Below are 13,708 nucleotides of genomic sequence, written 5' to 3' on the forward strand. Positions count from 1 at the left end.
ATTGAAACATTAATTGCCACAGTAATTTTATATTATTTGGTAAATATTTGATAATTGTAAAATTATTGAAAAACTAATTGCCATGTCAAAAATATAACAGAGACGTTTTGAAAAGTTCATTGTTGTACATCTGAATGTGGCTTAGCAAAAATTCAAATAAACCAAAATAATATTTTTTAAAAAGAATAAATAAATATACCTAATATTAATTAATTCGTTTTAGACAGAATTATCCAAGACAACAATCTATATCGCCATTTAGATGCTCTTACAACAGTGTAACAATAACTGGAATTAAACACTTACAATTTTTGAGATCAAGAATCATTCACTCATAGACTCTATCCAGCAAAAGCCGATATTCAGGATCCACATTGTCCTGCTGGACCTTCTAATTAAAACCATATTTAATAGTCGCCAACTCTTGACAATTGAATAGTAAATTATTTGTTTATTGGGATATTCTTACTACTCTTGCAGCCTTTGCAATCAGCTACACACCGATCCAACCTGTACTTTAAAAAAATAATGAATTATTTTGATTTTCATTGTATTTCGAATATAATTTAATTTCAAAATTTTTTTTTTTAAGCCAACTCTATCCCCAATAGATTAATCTATTATATGAATTGATGGAATGTTACAAATGGGCCTACGTTGCAAGTTTTGCATTATCTTCTTGCATCAATTTTTGTCTCCTTTTATTCCAATAATAGAAGAGTAGTAGTAAAGTTGTATTCCTTACATAATCGAAGAGAATTTTGCTTTAATCCGATCCCAAGGGATTCGATTGGACAATAAGTGGACTAGGAGAATCGGCCATGACCATGTACTTATAAGCACAAACTTCCAATTAATAAACTTGTTTATGTGATGATCAATTCCAATTTGTCGTCTTTTTGCAATTTCTTCGGATATATATGATACATAATACTCATATATTAATTTGTATACCATCAAAAACCACACCATTAATATATATTTTTTAAATTGCATGATAAAGTTGAGAGCGAGGATACAGAGATTTACCCAATGTAAAATATTCTTATTCATATTCCACCTCCATTATAAAAATACTTTATATATTATGTTTCATTACAAAAAAAGAAAGCCGTAAAAACATCGTAATTCTTTTTTTTTTTTTTTTTTTGAAAAGAAACATTTTAATTAAAAGTAGGACAACTTTGTAGGTTAAGGTTGTTGTTGTATTTTTTTTCCCTCCCTAATGTTTAGTTATTGTTTTCGCTACACTTTTACTCATTGCTTAGTAGATATTCTAATTATTAATCCAAGAGTATTGATTTCTTTTAAACGAAGAAAAAAACAATAACCCCCCATATTTAGAAAGCTCAGCGCTGCATGTAACTAATTACTTGAAAGTATTTGATATTAATTTATCAATTCAACAGTAATTCAATGAAAAATGTTATTTATCATCATTGGTAAATGATTATCCGTAGAATTTACATATCATATTACAATTTAAACGGTTACTATTAAAAGATTCATTGTTAAAATTTTAGTATTAAAAAAAATTAAATACTACAATTTAAATTTGTCACTTAAATTGGTAATTATTACCGGTGAAGACAAATAATAAAATTATAATTCAAAATGTAAAAAATATGATCAATTGAAACAGTTTAGCAATTTAAAAGTTTTGCAATAAATTGATAAGACACTTCACCATACATATACCTTATTCAAAATATATTATTAATGAAATAAAATTTCCATAGACTTCAATTAATTAATTCATGTGAAATAATAAAATTTCATGATAATCAATCGTCCACACCTTTTTCATTTCTTGTACAAGGCCTTAATTCCTTGAATATCATCCCTATGCAAACCCTTGGTCACACCAGAATCAATGGTTGGATACATGATAGCACCTTCCACGGAGCTATGTAAGAGCCCAAGAAGGTGACCTATCTCATGCAAAGCCACGGTCTCCAAGTCATAGGCACCATGCGAAGCACCGACACACCAAGGCTCGTCGGCGTCGTAATGGAACCTTCCGTCCGTCGGTGCATAAGCATGAGCCAACGTTCCTCCTTCTCCGTCAAAAGGCACTCCATCTCCATGGTTACCACGGTTAAAGCTAATGGTAATGTCTGCCTTTTTACGCTTATCTTGGACATGGGTGAACCTGAAGTGGGTGTTATGCGCCCAGGTCCGAAAAGCTCGGGAAACGGGTCCCACAGCTTCGGATGGGAAGTTACCACCTACGAATTTATAGGTCAAGTGGTGTTTAGAAGCTGGCCATTTGAGCTTTCCCGGAAAGAAAGAATAATGAGAGACTGTGTGGAAGGAGTTGCTTCCATGACCATCATGGTCGTGATTGTTCTTTCCCGATTCCATTCGAGTGTTGCCATTGATAATATCAGCCACACCGCAACGTGTCATCATCATCTTCGATACTGTCTCTGCGTCTAGATCACCTGAGACGTTGAGATGGTAGTTGAGCTGGTACGTTTTGACGGCGGATTGTAAGAGACTGTCGAAATCGTCGTCGTTGGCGTGGGTTTGGTTGGAGTGGTAATCTAAGTAACCGAACTTCTCGAGGTATTGTTTGAGGTCGTGGAGGCCTTGGATATGGTCTCCCTTGTGAGCTCCTTGAAGATGCTTGATAAAATCATATGGAGATGGCTTTGATGAAACCACATGAAATAGTAGAGTAAGAAGGATGACGAAGAGAGAAAACGGTTTTGATGCCATTGTTAATTAAAGTTGGATTGGATTAATTGGTACGCAGAAGCTAATGTTTGAGAGAGGTATTTATATAGTTGGGACTAATTAATTTCCACGGACAAACATAATGGCATCTATTGATGCATATTTTAGACAACGTGCTATAAACATTTTTTTTTTCTTAGTTAAATTTGTTTGTTTCCTCACCTATGTCTATTTTTATCATGCAAATTGTTCATAAAATAATAATATTATGTATAGCCCGCCAATGCTCAAAGAACCCACCCTTTTTTTTTTTTTTTTAACTATTTTTGAAATTTTCATTGCATTCACATACACATTACAAACCATTTACGTTTTTTTTTTTTTAATGTTTTAATTTTCTTAAAACGATTCTGACCTATATATATATATATATATATTTTTTTTTAAGCTGAACCATATATATATATATATATATATATGTGTGTGTGTGTGTGTGTGTTAAAACTAAGCACTTGGTAAATTTCTTTCTATCAAATTTAAAGATATATAATTATAGTTTGTTTGCAAAATTAAAATCAACGGCACCGCCAGCAAAAGCATGGTATATTTTGCAAAAGAATTTGTAGATTTCTGAATTGAAATATTAATCCTGCACAACTACTTAATTTGTAGTTCGATAAAATAATTTTAGTTGATATCATACTTCATTTTTCACTTTCAAATCAAAATTACAAATTGAAGGTAAATATCGATCTGTCCAATTCCAACATTCTCGGTGGATCGGCAGGTCATCAATTTGTAGCTGTATACCCTTCTTCACAATTCTCCTTCTTTTTTTAATTGATCAAAATATTCAATTTAATTTAGGGCATTCTTATACCGTTTTTACAACATGTTTTGCATTTTAAGTGTGTATTTTAAGTTTATATTTGTCTTCTTTTTTCGAATAATACAAGTAGAAAACAAACTACAATTATTCCCACATTATGGAAACCAAAAATTATTTCTTTCTATGCCTTATACAGTACAGATTAGTATAAATATAATATATATTCTAATGGACTGAATCGACCATGTTCTCAGCCAGAAACTTCCACCTGAATTATGAGCTGTTCGGGACATCATTTTCCAAATTTTCGTCGTTTTTTATGTCTCTTTTCGGTTTACTGATCCATATGATCATGTAGCTAGGAAATTTCCGCTAACATATATATTTGTATATAATATTATTTTATTTAGGTACACGTTTACTCTCTGTTTTCTTTTTTGTTTTTTTGTTTTTTTTAAGAGAAGAAAAGGAGGATTATTCTAAAGCCAACGAAAATTTGCCAAAAAAGTTATTGGTATACCACAGTGCTTAATTATGATCTATTTGGACCGCTACTTGTGAACTCGAAGAATTATTGTGTCTTATGCAGCTGGGTCTTCCTTATTTGAAATTAGTTTATTGCAATAGCAAAACTCTCTCTCTCTCTCTCTCTCTCTCTCTCTCTCTCTCTCACTATAGATATATATATATATATATATGTATATATCTTCAGCAACGTGGCGTACACTACATGTTGAAAATTTCTCTTAATTATAGCTTCTTCATTGTTCATTCTAATTTCAGTCTCAGAGTCTAACAATAAACAGTAATACCCATTTGAGGAACTTGAAATTGGAAAACTTTTAACTTGTGAAAAGAGTGTCCAAGTTCGTGAACCAAGGACTTGGAAAAATTGAATTATATTTCCCTGGGTAAAAAATTCTCTTGTAACTCTGTTTTACTCTCTCTTTATATTAATGAAATGTGTTAGATAAATAATTTTTGGTTTTCCATTTTCTTAAGTGAGAGAGAAAAAAAAAAAAAAAAAAAAAAAAGAGAAAAAGAAAAGGAATTAGTGTTTTTGGACCAACAACGGGACTCACTGTTATAACTAATATATAAGGTAGTACTTTATGAAGAAATTATTATAGGTTGCAAGTGTCTGATGTCATGCTGACAGAGTAGCGCATTATGCACCTACAATCAATTAAGTTTTATTAGTTTCAACCTGCTGTAATTTTCCGACATGTTTAATTGGCTTCTGTTATTGAACTAATCTTGTAGCCAATAGAGTTTCTCTTATGATTTGTATCTATAAAAGCTTGATCAAGACCATCAAAACCGCAGGGTCTCTCTGTTTTCTTCTTTCTTTAAATTAATCTTTAGCCCAAATTAATATAAAGTGGACTAACTAAACTGGTTAATAAGTAGTTGCTCGGTTTTACCTATTTTTTATTCGTCACTAAAAGAATATTGATAACAATAATATAGATACCTCATATTCCTTAAAAATGAACTTCTTATGTCTCATTTTCTCAAACTGAATTTATTAAATAATAACAATAATAATAACAACAACAGCAGCAACAATAAAGTCTCAAACTGAACGATATTATATACATTAATGATACTGTTATTCAATTGCACGTCTCTCTTCTTATAAGTTTGCAGTTGGCTTTATATATGTTTAGAAATATATTTTTGGACGTATAAATAGAAAAACGACTTGTGCTTGAAGCAGGGTAGAGATCAAAGAAAACTGAGGCCAAATAGGTAAACTAATATTTCCAAGCGACAAGTCTACGCTATATAGAGAGACATAATTGAAGATTATTCAAAGGAAGACCAGCGCTAAGTGGAGCGACAAATTTACGCTATACAGAGAGACTTAATTGAAGATTATTCAGAGGAAGACCAGCGCTAAGTGGAGCGACAAATTTACGCTATACAGAGAGACTTAATTGAAGATTATTCAGAGGAAGACCAGCGCTAAGTGCACTATAGCTTGAGGTCTCGTATGAATGGTTGACTTATTAATAGATTGACCCCAAATATTAAACCAAATTGAATTAAACATTTATATGGTTTGTTTTTTGTCTCTGACTCCGTATCCATGTGTTTAACGTTTGTATTCAAATTAAATTTCTTCCAAATAAAACCCGAAAAATACCAGGAAACTTGTTCAATCCACACCATGGTTTTTAAATTTTATAGAAATAAAAGTACTAAACCGAAGCCGGCCTACTGGGGAATGAAGAGGAAAATTATTTGAAATGTTGTCTCCTAGAACAAAATTGATTTTTGGTACAGGCCAAGTTTTGATGGACTAATATTACTCAATATTTTGAGAAATTAGAACCTTTTTGCCATGTATCTTTCAAAAACAGAAAATTGTTCTCTAAACCATGTACAATCAGGTAATCATACATAAGTTTTTGGGAAAAAGTTTCAAAAACAAAAACAACAAAAATAAAAAAATAAAAACAAGAAACAACAAAAAGTTGTTTTGAGTTGCTTTCAAAATTTTTAAAAAATGGAAAACTAATATTTTGGCAATGACGTTCACACTTTGGTAATTTTCTTATTTAAAAAAGAAATGGGATCAATTTGCTAAACATTTATTGGATTCATATATAAAACAACTTGTTATTCTCTATTTTGAATTCTAAACAAAAATACAATAACAACCTTTCAAAAAGAAAAAGTACAAGAAGGTTAAATAAACAGCTAAAAATTATTTATTATTTATCCTAGCTAGCCAGATTAGTAGATTTACAATTGATATGCTTGTGTTGACCTCTGAATAATCAAAGACTTAACCATATATAAATATAGTATAGGAAATTTAGAGCAACGGTCTTTTAAGGGAATATCTTTCTTATTCATTTATATATATATATATATATATAAGTATAGATGCTATATATCCTTCAAAGTGTATAATTGAATCACGATAATTTCATCAGGACTGTCTCAATGGTAGACCGAGTATATATGTATATAGAACCTAATTCTAGAACCGCATTCGATTGAACGTGTTTTTGGAGCAAGGAAAAACTGCACGAATTGACTACTAACTGCATGCCATGAAAAAACAAGAATTCTTTGCATCCATTTTCTCATTAGGAGTAGTGGCCTATAAATAGAGCTCGAAATAAGAGCTACACACACAACAGCGAGCAAAAAAAATTACAATCAAATTGCTTTAGCTTTCCTCATTAATGTAGCCATGGCTTTCGAAGCTTTTGTGCTTGTCATTTGCCTTCTTTCCCTTTCTCATGCAACTTTTGCAGAGAAAGAAAATTCATCATCACCCTTTGGTTTTCTCAAGCATCTCGAGGGATGTCACAAGGGAGAGAAGGTCAAAGGCATTCACGATCTCAAAAAGTACCTCGAAAACTTTGGCTACTTAAGCTATCAAAATGTCAAGAACAACTCCCATGCCAACGACGACGATTTTGACGATCTCTTGGAATCCGCAATCAAGACTTACCAGCTGAATTACAATCTCAAATCCACCGGAACTCTCGACGCGAAAACGGTGTCGAAAATGATGACGCCACGATGCGGCGTCGCCGATATTGTTAACGGAACGACGAGAATGAGATCAGGCAAGAAAAGCAACCACCAACATGGCCGTGGCAATTTGCACATAGTCGGTCACTATGCTTTCTTCCCAGGATATCCCAAGTGGCCTTCAAACAAGTACCAACTAACCTATGGTTTCCTTCCCGGCACGCCTTCGGAGGCCATGAATCCGGTTTCGAAAGCCTTCCAAACATGGGCTTCCAACACCCACTTCGCATTCTCCCAAGCCCAAGATTATACCAACGCAGACCTCAAAATTGGTTTCCACCGCCGAGACCACGGCGATGGATCGGCTTTCGACGGCCCTGGTGGAACGTTGGCCCATGCATTTGCTCCTACTGATGGACGATTCCACTACGACGCTGACGAGACATGGTCCGTCGGGGCGGTTCCCAATGCATTTGATCTTGAGACCGTGGCTTTGCATGAAATTGGTCACCTTCTTGGACTTGGACATAGCTCGGTGGAGGGAGCTATCATGTACTCTGGGATTGCCGCTGGAGTGACCAAAGGCTTGCATGGTGACGATATCCAGGGAATCAAAGCTTTATACAATGCTTGAAATGTGGGAAATTACGAACTTACAGTCACAGAAAATAATGGATGAAAATATACCATACATAGGCATTTCGGTTATAATTAGATTAGTAGCACTTTCCATACCGTACCTTTACATATAACGTACCGGATATCGGTAACCCATGAAGATCACCATGTTAATTTTGTTTAATTTCTTGGTACTCAATTTATGAGTTTTCTTTTGCGTTAATTAATTAATGGAAATAAATTAAGCATTGGATTATATGTATTGTTGTGTTGCATATATTTTTAATTGAAAATGTGCTTATACATTCAATTATATATCTATATATATATATATATATATTATACGTAGATAATTGACATGTCTGTGCTTATATAAAGGACTAACTAGACAAGGAGTATCCAATCTAGCAGTGAATGATCACATATTTGTTCATTTGTTCTCTTTTTTTCTGTATTTTACCTGTTTCATTAATCTTTTATTTATAATAAGATTCTTAATTAGCTGCATATACAATTTTTTTTTTTTTTTTTTTTTTTTTGGAAATAAGCTGCACATACATATTGAAGGGGTTTTCATTATTTAATGGCAAGTGATAAATATAGTCATGGGACAAGAAAGTGGAGGAAGCAAAATGACATGTCATAAAGATAGTCGACAGACAAGGAAGAGAAGGGAATGAGATAAAAATAAAATAAAATAAACTCATTATTGTGATTTTTTCATAGATCACCAGGAGGAAGAAATTGAATCTTTGATAACGAGAATAAACAAAATAATTCTTTTTCTGTACAATCAATACTCTACCAGGTAGTTGCATTTATATTCACACACTCGTATAACCTCTGTAGTTACAATAGATAACTCTTATCGCTCATATGACTCTTATCTTAACAACATGAAAGACTAATCAATATAACAGCAAGTATATCACTATAACCTAAAAACAGGACTGAGAAATGTGAAGTCCAGCCGCACCAACCACACCAACCTCACCAACCACAGCCGCACCAACCACAGCCACCATTGTTGACAGCCACCATTGTTGACATGCTGCACCGATCAACAATTGTGGGCTAAGATGTTGAAAATTGTAGCCTTGTAAGCCTATAAATAGGCTCCTTACCGTTCCATGATAACCAAGCCAAGAGAGCAATCTCAATCCTCCCAAGTGAGGAGAATTGAGAGAAAACTCCAAGAGAGAGAGTTGTTTAAGTTCCAGAGAGAACTTGAGAGAAGAGTGAGCAATTCCAGAGAGAATTGGAGAGTGCAGAGAGAGGTTCCACGAGAGAATCCTCCATGAAAGAAGTTTTTATTTTTGTATTCTATTTTTAAGAGATTAATAGAATTCTTTTATTTTCTTCTCATATTTCTTCTCTAAAGTGGTCAGAGAACCACAACAAGTGGTATCAGAGCTCCAGGTTGAGAGCTTGGGTCCAAAATTTGAAGAAACAAAGCTACTGTTCTTCAAGTTGGTGTTTCGGAAAGTTGCTCAAATAATTAATTTGACAATCCCAGGTGAAAGTACCCGACGAGAGGAGAACAACGAAGTTCGCCGGAGAGAAAACGGACGTCCCACGCTCCCGCACGCGCCGACTGAAATTTTTCTGCAACTGTTCACGCGCCCACGCGCCGCACGCGCCGTCTGGAGGTTGAAGACGACCACGTCAGCAGCCACGTCAGCGAACCCCTGCCACGTCATCTGCCACGCCAGCGACACGTCGTCAGCCACATCATCTGCCACGTCATCTGCCACGTCAGCAATATTTTCTGAAATTACGGAAAGGCCCCTGAAGTTTCGGAAATTATGGAACAGCCCCTGAGTTATTGGAAATTACAGATTGACCCCTGTAGTTTTCTGAAATTACGGTGCATCCCCTGAACTATTGGAAATTACAGATTGACCCCTATAGTTTCTGTATTTGCAGGTTGACCCAAAAATTTTGTGAAATTACATTTTTGCCCCAAAATTTCTGGTAATTATATTTTGACCCCGGAAGAGTCAAGTCCACCATTTTCGGCCGTTCCGGACGCAACGGTTAACTCCATTTTGCCAAATTCAGCTCCATTTTTTGGTCAAGCCATAATGTCAATGGAAGAATCATCTTCGGGAGCTATGGTTAAGCTCACTGCCACAAATTATACACTTTGGAGACCTCGGATGGAAGATCTCCTCAATTGTAAGGATCTGTTTGATCCTATAGAAGCTAAAGGCGAAAACCCCGATCCCAGCAAAGTAGCAGAATGGAAGAAATTAAACAAGAAAACGATCGGTCAGATCAGGCAATGGATCGACCACAGTGTCTTCCATCATGTAGCGAAGGAAACGGATGCATATGCCCTCTGGACAAAATTGGAGGACATGTACCAGGCCAAGACTGCTCGGAACAAAGCCCTGTTGCTTAAGCGATTGGTACATCTCACATTACAGAGTGGAACTTCTGTAGCCGAGCATACCAGTGAGTTCCAGAGCTTGGTAAATCAACTATCTGCTGTGGATTACCAACTAGGGGATGAGGATCAGGCCCTCCTACTTCTAAGCTCTCTTCCAGACAGTTGGGAGACATTGGTAGTCTCTCTCAGCAATTCGGCCCCGAATGGCAAACTTACTATGGCTATGGTTAAGGATGCCCTATTTAATGAAGAGGCCAGGAGAAAGGACATTGGCATGGATCAGTCACATGCCCTCGTCACAGAGAGAGGAAGACAGCAAAGAGGTGGTCGAGGTAGGGGGAGAGGCAGGAGCAAGAGCAGAGGCAGATCTACAGACGGTAGAAAATCATCGTATAAGTGCTATCATTGTGGCCTGGAGGGTCACATGAAGAAGAATTGCAGAAAATTGTTGAGAGAGCAGAGACTCCAAGGTAATCAGCCGAAGAAGGATGGAGAGACACTAGTCACTTGTACAGGAGAAGTGGCGCTCTGCTCCACCGAAGAAGAGACATGCCTTCATATATCAACCCAAGATGTTGAGTGGGTAGTCGATACTGCAGCATCCTACCATGTCACTCCACATAGAGATTTCTTCAAAACGTACAAAGCAGGAGACTTTGGTACGGTAAAGATGGGAAATTCCAGTTTCGCAAAGATTATGGGAACTGGTGATATTCAGATAAAAACGAATATTGGTTGTACAATCACTTTGAAGGATGTCCGTCATGTTCCAGACCTTCGGCTTAATCTACTTTCGGGAGCAGCCTTAGACAAGCAAGGCTATGACAACTATTTCAGCAAAGGCACATGGAAAATGACGAAAGGTGCCATAGTTGTCACCCGAGGACATATTTGTGGAACGTTGTACAAGACTCATGTGAAGATATGTGCAGACAGCCTCAATATTGCAGAAGGAGAGGCGTCTCAAAATCTGTGGCACCAGAGACTCGGTCACATGAGTGAAAAAGGATTGTCCACTTTGGCAAGGAAGAAGCTTATCACTGTTTGCAAGGATGCTGCGCTAGATCCTTGTAATCACTGCTTGTTTGGTAAGCAACATAGAGTCTCCTTCAGTTCCTCTGCATCGAGAAAATCAGAGTTGCTTAGTCTGGTGCACTCTGATGTTTGTGGTCCCATGGAGGTGGAATCATTAGGTGGCAACAAGTATTTCCTGACCTTCATTGATGATGCTTCTCGGAAGGTGTGAGTATATTTCTTGAAGACAAAGGACCAGGTATTGGATTACTTCAAACTGTTTCATACCATGGTAGAGCGTGAAACAGGAAAGAAGCTGAAATGTCTCCGTTCAGATAATGGAGGCGAGTATACTTCCAAGGAGTTCGATGCCTACTGCAGAAGACACGGCATTCGACATGAGAAGACGGTCCCTCGCACCCCACAACATAATGGAATAGCCGAAAGAATGAACCGAACCATTATGGAAAAGGTCAGAAGTATGCTCAGTATGGCTAAGCTGCCAAAGCCATTCTGGGGAGAAGCTGTTCGTGCCGCCCGCTATTTAATCAACAGATCACCGTCAGTACCGTTGAATTTTGAAATTCCGGAGAAAGTGTGGTCGGGTAAGATTCCCTCCTACTCTCATTTAAGAGTGTTTGGTTGTATAGCTTATGTACATGTATCCAAGGAGCTCAAACAGAAGCTCGATGCAAGATCTACTCCATGCATCTTTATAGGATATGGAGACGAAGAATTCGGATACAGGTTTTGGGACCCGAAAACCAAGAAGGTTATTAGAAGCAGGGATGTAGTATTCCATGAAAACCAGAAAATGGAAGACATTGCAAAGCCCAGAATGTCTCCTAATTGTAGTTCTAGTGCCGAGAATTTTTGTCCTAATCCAGCACCAGCACAAATAGCCACAGAGGATAATGAGGTGCATGAAGATATACCAGAAGCAGACCAGGAGGAAGAAGGGGATAATGAGCAGGGGGAGACTCAATCCTCTCAAGCAGCTGCAGGGCCATCACAGCGGTCAGATGATGGTACACCTCCTGAAACCAGTGGTTTACAAGTTCGGAGATCTGAGCGAGGCCGAATTCCATCAAAGAGATTTCCAGAATCTGAGTATATTCTGCTTACTGAAGAAGGGGAGCCAGAGAGTTTCCAGGAAGCTGTTTCTCATCAAGAGAAGGAAAAGTGGCTGTAAGCAATGCAAGATGAGATGGAATCCTTGCAGAAAAATCATACTTATGAGTTGGTTGAGCTTCCAACAGGAAAGAAGGCACTAAAGAATAAATGGGTGTTCAAGCTCAAGAAAGATGGCAGCGGAAGGGTGGAGAAACACAAAGCCCGATTGGTGGTCAAAGGATTTCTTCAGAAGAAAGGAATTGACTTTGATGAGATTTTTTCACCAGTGGTAAAAATGACTTCAATTCGAGTCATTTTTGGTTTAGTAGCAAGTCTAAACCTAGAGCTTGAGCAAATGGATGTGAGGACAGCATTTCTTCACGGTGATTTACATGAAGAAATCTACATGGAGCAACCAGAAGGATTTGAGGTTTCAGGGAAAGAAAACCTCGTATGCAAGCTAAAGAAGAGCTTGTATGGCCTCAAGCAAGCACCAAGACAATGGTATAAGAAGTTTGACTCGTTGATGGTGAGTCAAGGCTATAAAAGGACTGCAGCAGACCAGTGTGTTTATATTAAAAAATTTTCAGGTGGAAACTTCATTGCACTTTTGCTATATGTGGACGACATGTTGATCGTTGGACAAGATGCAATGAAGATTAGTCAGCTGAAGAAAGAATTGTCTAAGTCTTTTGATATGAAAGACTTAGGACCAGCTCAACAAATTTTGGGAATGCAAATAATCCGAGACAGGAAGAATAGAAGGTTATGGCTATCTCAAGAGAAGTATGTTGAACGGGTGATAAAGAGATTCAACATGGATAAAGCCAAACCGGTCAGCATTCCACTTGCAAATCATTTTAAGTTGAGTAAGAGATTGTGCCCCTCATCCAAAGAAGAGATAGAGGAGATGGCTTCAGTACCATATTCTTCAGCGGTAGGAAGTCTGATGTATGCAATGGTGTGTACCAGACCAGACATTGCTCATGCAGTAGGTGTTATGAGCAGATTTCTTTCAAATCCTGGAAAGAAACACTGGGAAGCAGTCAAATGGATTCTCAGGTATCTTAAAGGTACATCGAAGCTGTGCTTGTGCTACGGGGGAGGTGATCCAATCTTAGAAGGCTATACAGATGCAGATATGGCCGGAGACCCTGATAATAGAAAATCTACATCAGGTTATCTCTACACTTTTGCAGGGGGAGCTGTGTCATGGCAGTCAAGATTGCAGAAGTGTGTTGCTTTATCCACTACTGAAGCAGAGCACATTGCCGCAGCGGAAGCGGGTAAGGAAATGTTGTGGTTAAAGCGTTTTCTCACAGAATTGGGCATCAAGCAAGAAGACTACAAGGTACATTGTGATAACCAAAGTGCCATGGATTTGAGCAAAAACTCAATGTATCATTCCCGTACAAAGCACATTGACATTCGCTATCATTGGATACGCGAAGTAATAGATCAACAGTTGCTGAAACTGATGAAGATCCACACAAAAGAGAATCCAGCAGATATGCTAACAAAAGTTGTTGCTCAAGAGAAGCTGAAGCTATGCAGAGACATAGCTGGAA

The 13,708-nt window shown here is 37.0% G+C and overlaps 2 protein-coding genes across 2 annotated transcripts; one reads left to right on the forward strand and one right to left on the reverse strand.

The window, feature by feature from the left end:
* Window positions 1-1,715: 1,715 nt before the first annotated feature.
* On the reverse strand, window positions 1,716-2,738 carry LOC107415415 (metalloendoproteinase 3-MMP). The gene has a single exon (XM_016023737.4). The coding sequence runs from the start codon at window positions 2,719-2,721 to the stop codon at window positions 1,804-1,806; it is 918 nt and encodes a 305-aa protein (XP_015879223.3). The 5' UTR covers window positions 2,722-2,738; the 3' UTR covers window positions 1,716-1,803.
* Window positions 2,739-6,648: 3,910 nt separating this feature from the next.
* On the forward strand, window positions 6,649-7,877 carry LOC107415410 (metalloendoproteinase 3-MMP). Its single transcript, XM_016023733.4, has one exon. It carries the CDS (start codon window positions 6,717-6,719, stop codon window positions 7,635-7,637), a length of 921 nt encoding a protein of 306 aa, XP_015879219.1. The 5' UTR covers window positions 6,649-6,716; the 3' UTR covers window positions 7,638-7,877.
* Window positions 7,878-13,708: the final 5,831 nt, after the last annotated feature.

Source organism: Ziziphus jujuba, chromosome 4 (genome assembly GCF_031755915.1).
Source record: "Ziziphus jujuba cultivar Dongzao chromosome 4, ASM3175591v1".
Lineage (NCBI taxonomy): Eukaryota > Viridiplantae > Streptophyta > Magnoliopsida > Rosales > Rhamnaceae > Ziziphus > Ziziphus jujuba.

Excerpts from the sequence above, each read along its gene's own strand:
- LOC107415415 (XM_016023737.4), bottom strand. The coding sequence starts at position 2,721 with ATGGCATCAAAACCGTTTTCTCTCTTCGTCATCCTTCTTACTCTACTA.
- LOC107415410 (XM_016023733.4), top strand. The coding sequence starts at position 6,717 with ATGGCTTTCGAAGCTTTTGTGCTTGTCATTTGCCTTCTTTCCCTTTCT.